At 39.3% G+C, this 19617-nt stretch overlaps 1 protein-coding gene across 2 annotated transcripts in view; it reads right to left on the bottom strand.

Moving 5' to 3' along the window:
- The window catches only part of Dock11 (dedicator of cytokinesis 11), a 184011-nt gene that overhangs the window by 51038 nt on the left and 113356 nt on the right, over positions 1-19617 (bottom strand). For both annotated transcript variants that reach the window (XM_052171937.1, XM_052171938.1), the window contains 6 exons: positions 18917-19095; positions 17170-17286; positions 14896-14971; positions 14050-14159; positions 10774-10885; positions 2457-2523 (listed from right to left, as the gene is read on the bottom strand). In XM_052171937.1, coding sequence (XP_052027897.1) covers positions 2457-2523; positions 10774-10885; positions 14050-14159; positions 14896-14971; positions 17170-17286; positions 18917-19095 — 661 coding nt within the window. The remainder of the gene's footprint in view (positions 1-2456; positions 2524-10773; positions 10886-14049; positions 14160-14895; positions 14972-17169; positions 17287-18916; positions 19096-19617) is intronic.

Here is a 19617-nt window from a genome sequence, read left to right as displayed (position 1 = left end):
TCCCATTATATTGTAATTGTGTCCCGGTGCATATCATTTAAATTATGCTTGCATATTTTTAAGAAAATTTTAAAATTTGGATGCCAAGGAACTCCTTTTGAGTGTATATGACATCCTGTAATTAGGCATACTGATGTCTAGATGAAATGAAGGAATTCACTTTTTGACATATGCCATGATCCTGATTTAGTATTGGGGAAGAAGGCATGTCCTCTATGTTTTCCACAGAATGCTGCAGAAGATATGCTGACTGTGTGCTTGCTGAATGCCCAGACCATGGTAACATAAGAGCTATATTGGGTATATGTTCTTGACTTGCCTTAATTGTCAAATGTCCCAGGTTAGATAAATTGCCTAGCTTCAAGCTTTTAGACTTTGTGGGACAGAACATGGAGACTGTTAAGCTAGCTTAGGAAAAATTAATCTAAAGAGGAGTTATAATGATTCTTCTTCATTGTGATCAGCTGACTCAACCATAGACTGGTCTAGAAATAATTCCAATATTGAAGATTCCAATTTTGAAGATGGCTAACAATCTTCAGCCAGCTGTGTTAATTTAAAATATAGTCTCGATTTTTCCTGAGAAGTAACAGCTTATCTCTTGATACACAAGGCTACCTCTCCCACCCCAGAGGCCAAGCTTTGTGTCTTTTGAGTTGTTAATTTGCAACTGAGTTGGATACTTCAGGGACAAGTTAATCCCATTCCACCTTTAACTCTTGACCTTGTTTGTTAAGCAGACTGGCTGTCTCCAACCAGGCTCACCTGGATGGAGGGACTGCATGTCCTTGCAGAGCCCCCTGGCTTCAAAACTTACACAAGTGGATCTCCAAAGAGGGAGCCACATAGAACTCAGATCTATGTGTGTTTGTTTATGAACAAACATGGGCACCAGTGAGACGTGCGAGGCAAGGCACCGCATGGGGAGGTGAATTTCTGCTTCTGAGTCCCCAGGAAGTACACCTAATTGCATAGGGGTTAACGTTGAGAGGCTGTCCTTAAAATAATAAGGGAGCCTATTACCCCTCCTCTGAAAAAGGCGTTATACAATATTTAAGAGGAATTACGGTCAATTCTTCCCCTTCTGGTTAAGGCCCACCTTCTTATGAAGGATGTTTATCCACTTGTTTTCTACCTCCTCGTTTTCAATTAATAAAAAAGGGAGGAAATGTACAGAGCCATATTGGGGCAGTCTAGCACATGGTCGGAGTTTGACATTAGTCAAGGACAATCCCTGGCTTCAGGCAGGAATCTGCCTTTAGGACATAATAGGGAAGTAGGTTAAAGCAGGAATTTTTATCCTTGGGTGGAGTGCTAAGAGTGTACTTGACTATGGTCAAGGTTAACTTCTCCCAGATAGCCAGGATCCTGCTCCACCTAGGGTGGAGTGCTCAAAGTAAAGGTTAAGTTCATTGTTCCTCCAGGTCTAGGAATTCCTGAATTAAGTAGGTGATCCACCCAGCTGCCAGAGCAGTCAAGACGAGGACCTCCAAGAGAAGCTAGACAACTTCCACCGGAACTCAGCCCGGAGTCTGGGGGGAAGGGTTTGCCCAAACTGTTAAAAGGTCTGGCGCCATTAAAGTTTCTGGCCTAGATCAGTGAAACATTGTCCTGGCCCTTCTTTCTTTTCTCCCCTTCCCTCAGCTTCTGTTCCAGAAACCCACTTCCTAATAGCTGCAGGTAGCTATGGAATCCAACATATTGTAATATAACTAAGAGTCTAAGAAATATATATTTAAGAAACCCCCTTGAAATCTTAACTGCTAATCAGCAGATATTTTCTGTGAATTTTTTTTTAAAGTTGCATCAACTGGTTATATATTGATTATCCTCTCTGTATTTTATATGAGCATATCAACCATATCTATAATGCATAGTACTATTTATATAAAAAAATCTTACATTTCACTCTGTGCATAATTTTCCTTTTAGCTTTTCATAATGATAGCATAGTAGCTTAGCATATAATACCTTTCATTCACCATAGTTGGGTTCCCCAAGTGTTTTAAAATACAGGTGGATGTATATTTCTATATAAATCCATACAACTACATTTATCTGTTCCTAAAGTGAGTCATTAAAATTACTCAACTCTAAGAGTTCAACATCTAAATTTTAGCTGTGCATTAATCCAGGATCTGGTTCCAAAAATGACACAAGCTAGCTGATACCATTCTAGTTTCCTAGTTTTCAAGGTTATAGTAAGATTCCCACTCACCTGGAAGACAGTCTATTACTAGATAAGAGGTTTTCTATAGGACCACAAGTATTCTACCTCCTTCCTTTTATCACTCACTGGGATTAGAGAATGTTATACTCTAAATTATTAAAAAAAAAATAATTTAATTTTCTATACTAATAGCAAATGAACTGTTAAAAACAGAAAAACAGTAACATCTAATTTCAACCAAATTTTTTCAAGTAAGTGGATTGTTTAGGAAAATACTGTAACTTACTCTAGAAGCACCAGAATGTTTATGAGCTCCTGGGGAGACACTTTATTCCAGTAAGTCAAGAGAGTATCTGAAAATAGGAGAAAGAAAGTGTTAAATCTGAGAACAAAGAGCCATTACTACATATTCTATCTCTATACTTGTCTTCCCACTGCCCACACCCACACATTCTATCTTTTTAAAGACAGGATGATGCATATTCCAGGCTGACATCAAATCCACTATTGCTGTGTATGATTTCTAATCCTTCTGTCTCCACCTCAGAGTTCTGGGATTATAGGCTTGTACTGCCAAGGGGGTCTTCTCCTTTCTTTAGGCAGGATTTTACAGAGGTTGAGGCTGGTCTTAAACATGTGCTCAGACATTACAAATGTGTCTCATCACACTGCACTCAAAAGAATACACATGCATATTTTTTGTATTGATTTCAAATGAATCATGTAATCTTTATTTCAGATCCTAATCTTTTATTTATTTTATACATGTTCTTTTCAATGGTTAGTTCTAATCTTCCTATCAGAGCTGAAGACAAAATAGGGAAATTTTTGTTTGTCTTTTATACCCATGGCTTAGCCAACTCTAAAATTTTGCAAACAGTGGTAGATTTATGGGTAGTTTTCTAGAGAGAGTCAGGTGTTTTTATCTGCTACTTGAAGGGCTCTGTAAACCAAAACATTTAAGAATTTAGAGAAAGAGGTTATCATCTTCCATTGTCTTCTTTGGATAATAAGGCTGATGATTTATCCATGTGTGCAAATATTTCAGACAAAAGAATGTCTTAAATCTATCCATGTAAGTTTCTGTAACACATTTCTTTCATTTTTTCCAATATACCTTTTATTACCTACCTACCTATCTACCTACTTTCAGGGGGTTATTTTGTTTTAGACAGGGGTCTTAAACTTTTGTCAAAATATAGCTTTCTTTTTTTATACTTCTCTTATATGCCTAACAGTATTGGCTATCCTATTGTAAATGACAAAATCTTTTGTCATAAAAAGTGGAAAGACGACTCTCTTTTCACCTAAGCAACAGCCTTAGGTAGACAAGAAATGAGGAGACAATGCCAACTTTACAACTGAGTAAGGTAGGATGAAGAGTTTTTGATGTTGCTTCTCCCATTTTTCAATACATTTTTCCCTGATACTTGGATCAAACCTAATACTCTATATGTGCTGGGAAAGTACTCTATCATATATGATTATATTTATTATTGCATTTATTGTGCATGTTGGGAGCATGCTTAAGCTGATATACCTGTTGAAGTTGGAGGACAACTTAAATGCTACATTTCCACATATGGGCCTCAGGGACTGAATTCAGGTTACTTGGCAACTACTTTTGCTGCTGCTAACTCTCTCAGTTGCCTGGGTTGAAGATAGGGTCCATGTAGAAAATGTAGCCTAGATTGGCCTTAAACTTTCCATTCCTTTGTCTTTGCCTCTAGATTGTTGAAATTATAAAGCATTTTCTGAATTTTATTTTTAAATCAGGATCTAGAGTCTGAGGAGGTTCTAGAGGTTGGCCTTGAACTCATGATCTTCTCAACTTGGACCCCTTATAGTAGGTGGGATTACAGTGTGGGTCACTGTCTTCACGTTATTCCAACTTTTTTTTTTATAAAACCATGAATTTCAACAGTTTTTAATGATTCTAAATGATTAATAATTCATAATAAAATGTTTTTGATATGAGTTGCTCTAAAATGTTATTTGTTCTAAAAGATTAAAGATTAAGCCGACAGCAATTTCTCTCATCCCCCCATTAGGCCTGGCCTGGCGTCTTGGTATTTCCCAGTGTGCGCGAGGGGGCGGGGGGAGGAGCAGAGCGGGGGGCGGAGCAGAGCGGGGGGCGTGGCTGTCAGGGGTTGCTCATGCGCATGTGTACTCCATTCCCCATTCCCGCCTAGCCTCAGAGGGCAGCGCCACTGTCTTTTTAGACGGTGGTGGTGGTAGGTTTCCGTTGCTGTCAAGCTTCGGCATTTTTTTTTTTTGTTTCTGCGAAAAGTTTTTGGCTTTTTTCTAGGGAAAAAAGAAACCGGGCCTTTCTGTTTTTCCTCTGGCACGGACTCTGCTGGACTGCGTCTTAAGGCAGCTTCTCCGCAGGTCTGTAAAGGGGCGCGGGGCCTGGTGAGGCTGCGGCCTGAGGCGTCCGCCTACCGGCTGACAGGGCCTGGTGAGGCCTGGTGAGGCTGCGGCCTGCCCCTCTTGCCTACTGGCTAACAGGGTCTAGTGAGGCTGCGGCCTGCCCCTCTTGCCTACTGGCTAACAGGGTCTAGTGAGGCTGCGGCCTGCCCCTCTTGCCTACCGGCTGCCTGGTGAGGCTGGGCCTGCCCCTCTTGCCTACCGGCTGGCTGCGGCCTGCCCCTCTTGCCTACCGGCTGCCTGGTGAGGCTGCGGCCTACCCCCTCTTGCCTACCGGCTGCCTGGTGAGGCTGGGCCTGCCCCTCTTGCCTACCGGCTGCCTGGTGAGGCTGGGCCTGCCCCTCTTGCCTACCGGCTGCCTGGTGAGGCTGGGCCTGCCCCTCTTGCCTACCGGCTGGCTGCGGCCTGCCCCTCTTGCCTACCGGCTGCCTGGTGAGGCTGGGCCTGCCCCCTCTTGCCTACCGGCTGGCTGCGGCCTACCCCTTTGGCCTACCGGCTGACAGGGTCTAGTGAGGCTGCGGCCTGCCCCTCTTGCCTACCGGCTGGCTGCGGCCTACCCCTTTGGCCTACCGGCTGACAGGGTCTAGTGAGGCTGCGGCCTGCCCCTCTTGCCTACCGGCTGGCTGCGGCCTACCCCTTTGGCCTACCGGCTGACAGGGTCTAGTGAGGCTGCGGCCTGCCCCTCTTGCCTACCGGCTGGCTGCGGCCTACCCCTTTGGCCTACCGGCTGACAGGGTCTAGTGAGGCTGCGGCCTGCCCCTCTTGCCTACCGGCTGGCTGCGGCCTACCCCTTTGGCCTACCGGCTGACAGGGTCTAGTGAGGCTGCGGCCTGCCCCTCTTGCCTACCGGCTGGCTGCGGCCTACCCCTTTGGCCTACCGGCTGACAGGGTCTAGTGAGGCTGTGGCCTGCCCCTCTTGCCTACCGGCTGCTTGGTGAGGCTGCGGCCTGCCCCTCTTGCCTACCGGCTGCCTGGTGAGGCTGCGGCCTACCCCCTCTTGCCTACCGGCTGCCTGGTGAGGCTGCGGCCTACCCCCTCTTGACTACCGGCTGCCTGGTGAGGCTGCGGCCTGCCCCTCTTGCCTACTGGCTGGCTGCGGCCTACCCCTCTTGCCTACCGGCTGACAGGGTCTAGTGAGGCTGCGGCCTACCCCTCTTGACTACCGGCTGCCTGGTGAGGCTGCGGCCTGCCCCTCTTGCCTACCGGCTGGCTGCGGCCTACCCCTCTTGCCTACCAGCTGACAGGGTCTAGTGAGGCTGGAGCCTGCCCCTCTTGCCTACTGGCTGACAGGAGGGCCTGGTGAGGCTGAGGCCTGTGCCTGTTGCCTACAGGCAGGGCTGACAGGACCACAGGGCTAGTGTTCTGGTCAGCGACCTTTCCCTTAGAGGCTTTTTTTTTCTTTTTGTCAGTGGCACGTCAAGTCGCTGGCCACCACTCCATAGTTAAAAAACCACCAGTGGTCCTACCAGTCGCTAGCCAGTGACAAGTTCTCAGTGGACAGTTTTTATTTATTTATTTTTTTCTTCCTTTCTTCCTTCCTTTTTTTTTTTTTTTTTTTTTTTTTATATCAGTGGCAGGCGAAGCAGCTAGCCACAGCTCTGTAGTTTAAAAAGCAGCCAGTGGTCCTGCTGGTCACTAGCCAGGGACAAGCATCAGCAGAAGCTCTCTTGCCATTTTGTCAGTGGGCCTGCTGAGCCTGAACCTGCCTCTCTCGGTTCCCAGTAAGTCAGACAAGATGCAGGCCAGCAGTAGTAGTAGTGAAGACAGCGAAGGGGGCAGAAAACCCACATGGATAGGTAATGAAAAGCTTAGCGTAAGTGATTTGGCATCTGATGACTTTAAAAAGGTATGGTTGTCCCTGAAAGAGGTCCATGATAAAGAGCTTCACCGCTTACAGGTGAAATTAAGCAATATGAGAAAGGCACGGTTGACAGAGGGAAGGCGCCCAATACTAAAGGGTAGCAAACCACTAACCCAGCCACCCGAAGCCTCCAGCTCAAGAGCATGTGAGCGCTGTTTAGTGAATGAAACGCACAGGGCTGTGCTCCAGCAAGAATTTAGTAACATGCAACAAAAAAATCTAGTGAAGATTGCTGAGCTCACTGTAGAAAATAACAAATTAAAAGAAGAAAACAAAATGCTTTCAGAGAGGCTAAAAGCAACTCAGCGTCCGCGTGTTCAGTTGCATTTTTCAGATAGTGATTATGAGGATTTCGTTAAAGGTACTCAAGTGAAAATTAAACATATGTATACGGTAAAGGAGCCTTCTCAAGCAGTGCAAATACAGCTACCTCCTAGGGTATGTCCTGTTACAAAACCACATGATAAAGAAAAAGAATTGCTATGTACACCGAAGGTAGAACCACCTTCACCAGATAAACGAGTTCCGCAAAACAGTGAAGAAATCCAGATGGTCTCAGAGACTTCTTTTGTGGATTCTTCCTGTGTTGAGGATCATAGTGCCAAAAAGGCCAATATATTACTGTCATGTACAGCTTATTCTGTAAAAGCTGCATTGAGCTCAAAGAAAGATGAATCAAATCAATTCTCAAATCCTCCTGAAGTAAAAGTGATGACCTCAACACAAAAATGTGGAAAAAATACCTTCAGTTGGAGCTTTTCCAGCATTTCCTCTGGAGAACCTGTAATAGCATCTGAAACTTCAGAGGAAAGTATGCCTTGTAATCCTAGTTCTGCACTGGCATCTTTGGAAAAGAAAGGACAGAAAAGAAGTACACAGGTGTTTCCTGTGGACTATACTTCAAAATATATTCAGAAAAGGAGATTAACACAATCTGGTAGTAGTCACAGTAATGACACTACAGTGATAGCTGGTCATGCTCCTTTGCTTTCCAGAGTAGAAAATACTCTGAAAAGCACTCGTGAATCTGAAATTACGAAATTGCAAAGAGGTCTTAAAAATGATTCTGAGAGAGTTCATTCAGAGACTGTGTTTAAAAGAAAAGACAATTAGAAAGGAAAAAGTTGCAACTTCCCTTCAGGTTTTCTTCTTAGGGAAATGTGTCTGTTCAATAAGATAGTGAAATATATAGGCAGAGAAGGAAACTTCAAAATCCTCCTGCCCCTAGAACAATTGTGTATACATGGAACAAAATTTGACATTACTAATTTTATAACAAAAATTTAAAAACATATGAGCACCTGAAGGATATTAACTCATGAGAATTCAAATGTACACAGAGTAATGAAAATACTATTTATTAGACAAGGTCACTAGAACTACTAACTAGAACTAGATCCATTAAAAAGGATCTAGAAGTAAACATTTTTTAGAATAAAGTGAGTATGACTTTGTGGGATGCAGTGTGACTTTAAACATGTAAAAAAAGAGATTTGATGCAGATAACATGAGTTACTGAAATTGTCATCTCTGAAACTACAAAGTAAGAACAGAACTACCTAGTTAAAAAGGGAAAAAAATACTGGACAGACTATGTTAAACCTGTATTTGTAGGAGAATCTACTTAGTTCATAAGAAATAAAAGCCATAGCTTTATAACATCAAAACATGTATCCAGACTTGTCTGGCTAGCAAAGTATGTGGTGACTGTATATGTGTATATGTGTGTACATTGGATTGGAAGGAGAGAAGTAGTCAGACATGTATCTTTTCTCTCCTTTTCTCTGTCCTACTTTCTTTGTGGTCAGAGATACCCATTTTTGCATTTCCCCATGTGTCTCTTGAATATCTTTTTTATTGTTGGCTCTTGGGATAGATGAATTAATGGTATAGGAATACTCTTGCAGTCTTTCACTTCAATATAATTTTTACAGTTTACTACTAAGTTGTATATTCAGGAGTCCAATCTATTGCAGAGTTATTTGTATTATTTTTCAACATGAGATGGTAGAATTCTAGCCTTTAGGAGGCTGAGGAAGAAAAATTTTGAATTCAAGGTTAGTCTGTTCTCGAATAAGCTAGGCTAGAAAGATCCATCTCAAAAAAAAATACAATTTTTGAGTTGTATTGATTTATTTCAGAGTTTTATTCATATATGGCTAAGGGCTTTAATAGTTCTGTAGCTAATGGACTATTATCAAATAATATGTATTATTTATATTATTATTTTGTATTATCAAAGAAAAACAAGTAATGTTTGCCAAAAATTGTTAAAGATATCCTGGGTGTGTACCACCAGAAAAAAATTTAAATGAGAAATAATTGGGCATGCTAGCAGCTACCTCTAGTCCCAGCATTTGGAAGATAGGCAAGCAGACTGAATTTAAGACTATCCTTGACTATGGAAAAAAAATGTTGTTCTCTACAATTTGCTATTCCTATCTGTTATAATGTTTCTTTGTCAAAAAATAACATATGTAATAGTTAAAAAATGTGTAAAATAGGCTGGGAGTGTATATATCATGTGCTAGACCCTGGATTCATGTCTCTAGTACTCCCCACCTCCACAAAAAAAGTTTAAAACTATGACTTAGGTATTAGCTTGACAGGGAAGCACTTGATCAGGCATGTGCAAAGCTGAAGCCCTAGGTTTGTCATCTGACACCAGGGCGTGTGAGAATGAAACAGCCAAGTGTGATGGGAACAAAAATGAAACAGCCAAATGTGGTGTGTACCCTTGTAATTTTAGCACTCTAGAGGCTGAAGCAAGAGGATCAAGAGATTGAGCCATCCTTATATATTGAAAATGACACTGTCTCCAAAACTTACAAAAATTGGGGCTGGAGAGACGACTCAGCAGTTAAGAGTACTTGTTGCTCTTGCAAAGGGCCTGCGTTCAGTTCCCAGCACCCACTCAGTGGCTCATAACCACCTCTAACTCCAGGTCCAAAGGATCTCATGCTCTTTCTGACCTCTGCAGGCACCAGGCATACATGTGGTACACATACACATAAAAATGTAAAATATACAGGCATGTTGGTGCAAGCCTTTAATCCCAGCACTTGAGCAAAAGAGGATAGCCTGGTCTACACAGCAAGTTCCAGGCCATTTAGGGCTGGTTATATAATGAGATTTTGTTTAAAAATGAAGCCAAAAAGAGAAATAAAAAATAGTAAATCTAGAAAATATGTAAGTAATAGAAAATTTGCATCGCTTCTCGGCCTTTTGGCTAAGATCAAGTGTAGAAAATTTGCACAAGATAGTTATATGAGAATGGATGCTTTTTTGAATTTATTTCTCATAGTTATATGAGAACTTGGATGTTTTTTTGAATTTATTTTAAATTTACCTACTGATTTTTGCAGTGCTGATAACTATTTTTCTTTTCTGTTTTGTACATGTGCTAGGAATTGAACCCAGGGTCTCACAAATGCTAGCCAGCCATGTGTTTTACTATTGAATGCTCCCCTAGTTTACATTTACTTTGTTAATTGTAAATTCATGAGGAAAATATAATATGTATACACTGTATAATGCCTACTTAGGTAGATTTTATGTTCTTTAGACCTACATACATTTTGAGCAAATATAGAGAAATGGAAGAAGAGGGTGGGAATTTTGTAAATAAATGTGACATTTGAGGAAAACGTAACTTAATTTTAACTCCCGAGGACATGAATTTAATTCCTTGTTTATAGATAGTCATATAGTATAAAGAGAAAATAGTAATGCTAGCAGATAATACTATTCTTATCCAAGAAGAGAAGCAGATTGACAGCCTGACTCCAGACAATGTCAGGGATGCTGCAGAGACAATAACTGATTCCAGACAATGTCCGTGGTGCTGCAGAGAAAACAACTGACTCCAGACAAACACCAGTGATGCTATAGAGACAACAACTGACTCCAGGCCACACCATTGGTACTGAAAAAGACAATGGTGGCATCCCCTACCTTCAAAAAGCCCTGGTTTTTTTGCTTCTGTTTTTATGTTTTTCAAATCCTGGTTCAAATAAAAGCTAAAATGTTAATTTTGTATTGTGATTATTCCCTTCCTGTTATATTAACTACTTAACATATTTTAGGCTTTGCCTAAAAACCCTTAAACACTGTTGCATAATTTTTATAAGTTAATACTTTTAAATTCTATCAGACATTCAAATCCATAGAAACTTATTTTAATGTTCACCTTAAGGGATATTTTATGACTTAAATCTTTAAAGATCAGTTTCTAATATGTATGTTCTCAGTTTACAGACCTGAAACTATGAGGGGGTGTCTACTATAGTTCCTGCTGAATATGCTAGTCTCTCACCTTCAGAAATCATCTTTACTATGTATAAGTAGCACATCAAGAGGTTTCTAATTTCATACTGATCCAGACGATTATACTGGGACACACTACTCCTTGAAGAACTCTGTCGGGTCTGTAAGATAGAAGAGAGGAGATTTAGGAAATAATATGGTAATTTTACACAGCCTTAAACTAAATTATTTTTTAACTACTAGTCCTATTGGGGAAAACTAAATTTTATAGTGTATCTTATGTAAATGGGATGAGTCTTCATTGCTACAGTATCTAGTGATATCACTGGAAATTACTTCCGGGTCTTCATAAAAATATAACCATTAATGATATATTTATGTTCTTCTATATGCTTTGTGTTTAATAACAAAAATTTAAATACTCAAAAATTTCAGAAAGAATAGCTATTTTGTGAAAGAGTGATTTGAGGTACATGAAAATGTAACAAATAGGACTGGAAATGAGACGTAGATCATTTGCCTATCATATGCAAGTTCTGGGTTTAATTCCCCATCACTGCCTAAAAGTTATATTTTTAAATTTGAATCATTTCTTAGAATGTATTAATATCCAATCCCCAATCATCTATTTTAAAATGGGTTGACAAAAAATACAGGTACTATGCTACACTCCACAGACCCGAAAGAAGCTTAACAAGAAGGCCCAAGCAAGGAAGCTTGAATTTCACTTTGAAGGGGGTAAGAAATGGAGAGGGAGGGGGTATGGGAGAAAGGCAGATGGAGGGGGAGGGAACTGGGAGGGAGTGGAATGGGGGATTCAGGATCAGCTGTGGGGAAGGACAGGAGATGTGGCTACATGGCTATGAAAATGATTGGAAATCTGCAACTGACTGGAGTGAGGAGGTGGAGGGCATCTCTAGAAAGAGCCAGAGATCTGGGATAAGGGAGGCACCCAAGAATCAATGGGGGTGACTTAAGCTGTGACTCAATACATTAGGGATATGGAACATGAAAAGGCTACCTCCTATATCCAGACAAGAACCCCAGATAGAGATACCAACTCATCTACATAACTTTCAACCCACAATGTATCCTGTCCACAAGTAATGCAGGCACAGGGGATGGAGCAGAGACTGAGGGAATGGCCAACCAGTAACTCACCCAACTTGAGACCCCATCCCATGTGCAATCACCAATCCCTGACACTGTTAGTGGTCCTTGGTTATGCTTGCAGACAAGAGCATGTTGTCCTCTGAGAGGCTCCACAAATCAACTGACTCAGATACAAACACCCACAGCCAAACAGTGGATAGAACTTGAGGAGTCTTATGGAAGAATAGGAGGAAGGATTGTGGGTCCCAACAGGGATAGGAACTCCACAGGAAGACCAACAGAGTCAACTAACCTGGACACTTAGGGCTCTCAGAGACTGAACCACCAACCAAAGAACATACAGGGGCCTCCCCACTCATTTGTAGTAGAGAAACAACCTGACCTTCATGTGGGTCCTGAATAACTGGAGCAGGGGCTATCGCAAAAGCTGTTGTTTATATGTGGGATATGTTTTACTAGCTGGGCTACCTTGTCCGACCTCAGTAGGAGAGGAAACGCCTAGCCTCATAGAGACTTCAAGCGCTGGTGTGTGTGTGTGTGTGTGTGTTTGTGTGTGTGTGTGTGTGTGTGTAGGGTCCCCATTCACTCAGAGGAAAAAGGGAGGGAGGGAAGGATTATAGGAGGGGGTAACTGGGATGGGGGTAGTGGGTAGGACGTAAAGTGAATTAGTAAGTATTAAAATAAAAAACCAAAAATGTGCTGATACAATAATTAAAATAAGGATAATATTTCCAAATTAGATCAAAGTAATGATGTTCCTATAGTTTAATGAGGTCTGTTTAAATACTAAATCATGGCCAGATCACATTTATTTGAGGATTTATATATAGAGTAACAATAATACAAAGTTTTACCATTGCTAATAAAACAATACTCAGAGCTGAGCTAACAGGATTCATAAAACTAAGGATTTACTAAAGACTTTGAATCAGATTGAAACAAACCTTTGTTCTGATTGCTTGTCAGACATGTAATTACTAGTAAGTTATTTAATTGCTCTGACCTTATCTATAATGGTATCATCACAATTCAAAATAGTGTGAAATAGGAACCTTTGTGAATAAATTACTATTTACCCAAAGGCTCAAAGATGTATATTCCAGTGGTTCTTAAGGGGTGCTTTCCACCAGCAGAATCGGCATCACCTGAGGACTTAGAAATACAAATTAGCAGGCCCTGTTTCAGACCTACTGACCCTCTGAGGGTGAGGTACAGCCATTTATTTTTAAGCCCTCCAGGTGACTGACGCACATCAAGTGTGCCACAAAATAGTAGGAAAAATCTTATTTATAAACATGCATTCAGGTATGGCTGACTTAAGTCAAAATTCCTGTTTCACTTAAAAAACATGAATGGAAGTTTAATATTTAAAAAAATATTTACAGACCCATCTAAGTAATATGATTCAATGACTTTACCTAGCGTGACAACTTTACAGTCTAGGCTGTGGTATTTTGATCTCGAGGTAGACACAGTTTACATTTTAATGTTAGGCTTGAAACAATTTGATGGAAGAGTTAGCATACTCCTAAGATCCTAAGTAATGCTGGGACCCTTGAGAATATCAACTGGACGACCTAAAGTTTCTCTCAAATTAATGTTATTTTTTTTAAAAGAAAGGCTGAATTAGCCCTGCTCTGATATGTTTTAATTTAAGTGCAAGGTGGACTAGAAATTTTAAACTGGAACCACCCCCTCTAGATTGCAGTGAACTATAATAGAAAAAAAAGGTAAGAGTTAGACTGCATGAGGATAATTGACTTATTCCCTATAAACAGCTTTAAGACAACCAGGTAAACTGGGCATCATGGGATTTTTCCTGTCATTGCAATTACTCAGAAGGAGGATGAAACAGGAAGACTGCTAGAAGCCAGAAGTTTGAGATCAGCCTGAGCAGTAAATGGGAGGAGGAAGCAGGAGATTGTGAGTTCAAGGATTATCTGGGAGACATGACAAGCCTGAGGCATTCTTGAACTTTGTTGGAAAAACCCCCGTCTCAAACTTCCACTAAAAAATTCATACTATCTATGCTTAAGGGAGAAAAAGATATCCAAGTAGCAGCTGCAAGGATAGGAAAATACTACTAAAATATTCAGGAATTGTGGGATCCAGAAAAGGCTATTCAAGAGGAGCAGATACCTGCATGTTTCTTTTTAAACACTTTGGTAGCCTATTATGTTACCAGGTTATTCGATTATGTTTAGGTTCTTACGTTTTCACCACTGCTCCCAGGGTCTGGAAATCCTGTTGCTCCTTCAGGAATAAGAGAACCTCTTGAATCTTCCCTCTTAATTCCATGACCATTTTGAAAAGACCCATAGGCTGGAAAAAAGTTCAAGTCCTTGTTAACATCAGGAAGAACCATCAAAATATTTTTAAAACTAAGTACTAGCTGGGTGGTGGTGGTGCACACCTGTAATCCCAGCACTCTGGGAGGCAGAGGCAGGCAGATTTCTGAGTTTGAGGCCAGCCTGGTCTACAGAGTGAGTTCCAGGACAGCCAATGCTATACAGAGAAACCCTGTCCAAAAAAACAAATCCAAAAAACAAACAAAAAAAACCTGTAAGTACTATAATATTTTAAGTACATATACGTTACATATATGATCCTGGTCTAAAAATATTAAATTCATATGTCAAAATGCTGCAAGAAAACAAGTAAATGTTAAGTGATTTTCCCCTCTCAAAACAATTTGCTATGTATTAGTTTCTTGCAAGTCACATAATAAAGCCATGTAATTCACAAAACAGCTTATCTATATTATAGATAAGGAAATACAAGCCTAGGAAAGTGGCCTACCCAATATCAGTGAAAGAAAAGAGGAAAGGAAACCAGTCAGTGTCTTTTGTTTTGCCTTATCTTCTAGTTTTTCTACTGTATCTAGCCATCTAGTTCATGCTTAAACAAATTAGAAAACATGGCTGCATGTGTGACATATTTTATCTAAACATTAGAAGAGATCAGGATTTGTATAGATTTATCACAGAATATTTTTAAAAGAGTAGAGGTTCACTGCTAAACATCTGTATGATGCAAAAGCTTTAAAGTGATTCATTACCTGTGTCTTTGTCAGTGGCCAGGCTCCCTCTGTTTGTAGGTGAAACAAAGCCACATGGAAACTCATCCCTGGATGCCTGCAACAGAATATGATTCCTGAGTCATTTAACCATTTTTAAAACTAACACAAAAAATTCTGAATTAGATTGTACCCTGATTTTAAACAAAGCTTACTATGAAAGTACCTCAAGTACTATTAGTAGTTAGTTAAGCGGCATGTCTCAAATAATTTTGTTATAGGAATAATCATAACCTCTCCACACGCACACATATATGACTATAATCTAAACATTGTTCAGTTCAATTCTCTTCCTTGGAGTCAGGGACAATGCTAGAAGTTGAAGTGTAACAAAGAAAATTCCTAAGTGAATGTGAGCTGCAAAAGAAGAGATACTGAAACATTCCAACTATGAATGTCAAATGTGTGTGCAATGAACATCAGCATGAACTATTGTGTATGAAGACCAATGTGACACCCAGTGACGTTACATTTTCTTTTTTTTTTTTCCGAGACAGGGTTTCTCTGTATAGCCCTGATGTCCTGGAACTCACTCTGTAGACCAGGCTAGCCTCGAACTCAGAAATCTGCCTGCGTCTACCTCCCAGAGTGCTGGGATTACAGGCGTGCGCCACCACGGCCCAGCTGAGGTTACATTTTCATTGCACTCATCAACTGCCATAAGCAAGAAAGCTTCGAGGCAAGCTTAATAGTGGCGTTTTCAGCTGGCGATGGGGGTGTATGCTAGGAACCTTAGCACTCGGGACATTTAGTCAGGAGAATTGTTCCAAGTTCCAAGTCAGCCTGGACTATAGTCACAGTGAGACCCTGTCTCAGTAAACTAATAGGGCTGGAGAGATGGTTCGGCAATAATGAGTGCCTAATTGCTCTTGGTCAGAGTTCAGTTCCCTGCACCCATGTGGACTGCTCATAACTCCAGCTCCAGGGCATCTGTCACTCTTTTCTGCTCTCCACAGGTACCTGTATTCATGTATGAATACACACTCTGACACATGCATATACACATAATTTAAAAATAAAAATAAAATTCTTCCTGAGACTTATCTTTAAAAAGTTGTTTCTTGGAAACTTAGGAGTAGCTTTCAAAATTAGCAAGGGAATTTTATAGGGAAAAATTTCTATATTATATTGAAAAGCACAATTCAACTTGCTACCCAACTATATATATATACTTTGCAGTCATATATATATATATATATATATATATATATATATATATATATATATATATATATATATATATGTTAAGGACCATTCAAAATATGAAGAGGAATAGGAGCTAACAGTTCCACCAGGACAGGTATAAAATGTACACATTTTTTAAGGTAGCATTTTATATAGCCCAGGCTTGCCTTGAATTTGTATCTTCTTACTCCAGTCTTTCAAGTGGTAGCACCCAGCCTGACACCATTGTTTTAGTGGGGCCCCTGGCAAATTGGAGAGTATTCAGAAGCACTCACCATGAAAATAAATGGTTTGGAATGGCAAATAACAAAATGGTGATATATGGCCTGGAGACAAATTTAGAAGGTATATGTAGAAGGGACAAATTATGGTGGTGGAAACAAATATTGTACACCTCTCTAGAGGCCAAAACTAGGAGCAGTTGACAGAAACCCTTTTAGGTCTAAGGTTGAGGAGGGAATATTTTAATATTACAAGGGCCAGATTATTTGACAAATAGAAAGATTGCTACCCTTTAATTGCCTTCTAAGTCTTAAGGCACTAAGGGGAATAGAGAGAAAACTCACCCAACTGTGATAAACTAAAAGGGACATACCAAGAAATATTAGACAGTGACTATCAAGAGTAGAGAAAAACAAAGGAATCTTAATCCTCAGTGTCTGATACTCTGGAAGTGAAGACTCTTTCATTTTGCTCTCAAGATGAAATGCACTGAAATGTATTAACACCAGCAAAATTTAAAGAACAGAACTATAGAAAAAAGCCATTCTTTTGGAACTTCTTATCCAAAATGTGGTCTTTGCAGTAGACAGAGGCAGCTAAAGTTTGTTAGGCACACAGACTCTGTACTTTGGCACTAGGGCCTACTGAATTAAGATTTGTGTTCTAAATCTAAGGCATTCTCTACATTATCGTTTGAGATACATTGCTCTAGGAAAAACAGTAGGAATGTAAAATGGACTAAATAAAGTAAATTCATAGGATTGAGATCATATAGCAGATGACCTCAATTTCACATGCATCAGATAAATCAAGCTACAACTTGAGACAGAAATACATTAACACACTTACAGAATTAGGCATGGCTGCACAGGAATACAAGGTATCTCGGCCTGCCAGTCGCTGTATATTTTCCAAGAGCAGTCCAACAAATGGGAGGTACAACTGTGCTATTTTGGCTTGCTGGTTCTGAAAAGTATCAAAACTTTATTGATTAATAATATACATATGGTGAAGTGAATGGGATTGACCTCATACATCAGATTAAAAGCCTAAAAGTGAGCTAGAAGCTACAAAAATTTGACGTATGAGCTAATAGTTACAAAAATTATCCAAGAACTGTGTTACTGTTTGGACTTACTCAAAATACAGAGTCCAGTGACAGCTTTTAAACATAGCCACATAAAAGAAAAGGTTGTTTGCAAGATCAGTATACATATTTATAATTTGGCAAAAAATATCACAAACTACAATTGTATAATTTATATCTTAAAATGAAGGATCAAATTACTTCCAGACAGAATCATGAAAAAAATGGCAAGATTTCCAAATAAAAAAAATCTTGGTAACTAAAAAATACAACATGATTAAATTATAGGAAAAAAATCCACCTGAAAATCAGTTTTTCAAATTAGTTACAATAACAAATTATGTCATAAATTTATTTATAGTTGAGTGTTAAAAATTATGGAGCAGGACGGTGGTGGTGCACACCTGTAATCCCAGCACTCTGAGGGGCAGAGGCAGGTGGATTTCTGAGTTCGAGGCCAGCCTGGTCTACAGAGTGAGTTCCAGGACAGCCAGGGCTATACAGATAAACCCTGTCTCAAAAAAACTAAAAATATATATGGATAATTATAGTATTATCAAACAGGGAATACTATATTTCCTTGAGTTGCTCAATGTTAGGGAAGTAACTTAGGGCTATTCCAAATCCATTCAGTTTGTAGTTTAATTTTCCATGCCCTTAAATTGCAATGTTAATGACTTTTCAATGTGTATTTAGGTAGTAGCAGACAGTAATCAGAGCAATATAGGGTTACACATAAATAATGTTAAATGTATGTAAGATTTACAGCCACCTCCATGGCTTGACTGTTAAATATTATCATAACATGTTTTTAGTATAAAGAAAAATTCACATTACATATTTTATATATGATATACTTTATGTCTTATTAAACAAGTATGAATATCATATTTATTTAGGAATATGTGTATATATTTAAAAACATATTTGACAGCATATGCATAGTACAACTCTATAAAATGTCTTTTACATGTGTGTGTGTGCATGTGTGTGTCCATGTGAATAAAGGTGCCTTTGGAGGCCAGAAGTATGGGATTTCCCTGGAACTGAAGTTATAGGTGGTCATAAGCTGCCAGATGCAGGTACTGGGAACCAAACTGCAGTCCTCTGCAAGAGCAGCAAGCACTGTTTAACTCCTGATTCAGTCATTTTTCCAATCCCTGTAAGACTTTCCAAAAATCCTAGTTTATGGAATAAATAATGAAAGAGTTTGACTGGCCCAAATATTTATATTAAATACAAGAAAAATACATAAAGCAACCTAATATGTGTTCGCTACGGCTTGTTTCTTCCCCAGCATCAAATTACTAAAGGATGGTTTGAGAAAATGTTTTCTGTCAAGTTAATTTGCATGGCATTTAAAAAAAACTTAATGGCCTGAAATGGGAAAAATTAGTTTATAAAATTACCTCTTCATCGATAACTCATACTATGCTCCTCACTGTAATCATCTTGAATGAAAACTCTTAGTGGAAATTTCCTAGTGCACTACTGTACAGACATCCTTACCTTGTGCTGGTATCTAGTATCAAATGCATGCTTTATCAAAAGATTCTTTATGACAGAGATAGCTGTATATCTGATCTCATAATTGTCTTGAAGAGCAATGGAGGTTTCCCGGAGAAGTAGACCAACCAAGAAGTGATGCTTGCAATACTCATCTGATAAACTGTATTCAAGACTGGAATCTGCAGTACAATAAAATTTGTAACTTTTAATACAAAATAAAAAATTATTAGACAAATAAAATACTATAATTATTATTTGATCAACTGTGGTCATGCTAGCAAGAACTATTAAGATTTTATTATTAATCAATTTGAACAATTCCTCTGTAGTATAGAATGAACATGCAATTTTTTTTTTACTAATACAAACACTCTTAATTAGGGATAGATGATTTGTTTTCATTATTATTTCAGTTAGCAAGATACTTTCCCCCCTAAATTATTTCAAGTCTCGGTACAATTATAGTAGATTTTGGAATGAAATAATTCTACATTTGGGTATCTTTTAACATATTTGTTTATTATCTGAAGAGATTTCATTTTAACTATAACCTTAACATCATAGATTAATCCTTGATTTCCTTATCCATTTAGATTTATAAAGAAGGAAAAGAAGAAAACAGGATTATGCCAACAGTATTAAGTATTGATTATTGCACTGTTTTTACATGCTGGTGTAAACATTCCTAGTAGATACAATGC

The sequence above is a fragment of the Apodemus sylvaticus genome, chromosome X (genome assembly GCF_947179515.1).
Source record: "Apodemus sylvaticus chromosome X, mApoSyl1.1, whole genome shotgun sequence".
Lineage (NCBI taxonomy): Eukaryota > Metazoa > Chordata > Mammalia > Rodentia > Muridae > Apodemus > Apodemus sylvaticus.
The sequence above is the reverse complement of the archived record's forward strand: the minus strand, read 5'-3'. Positions and strand labels throughout refer to the sequence as shown.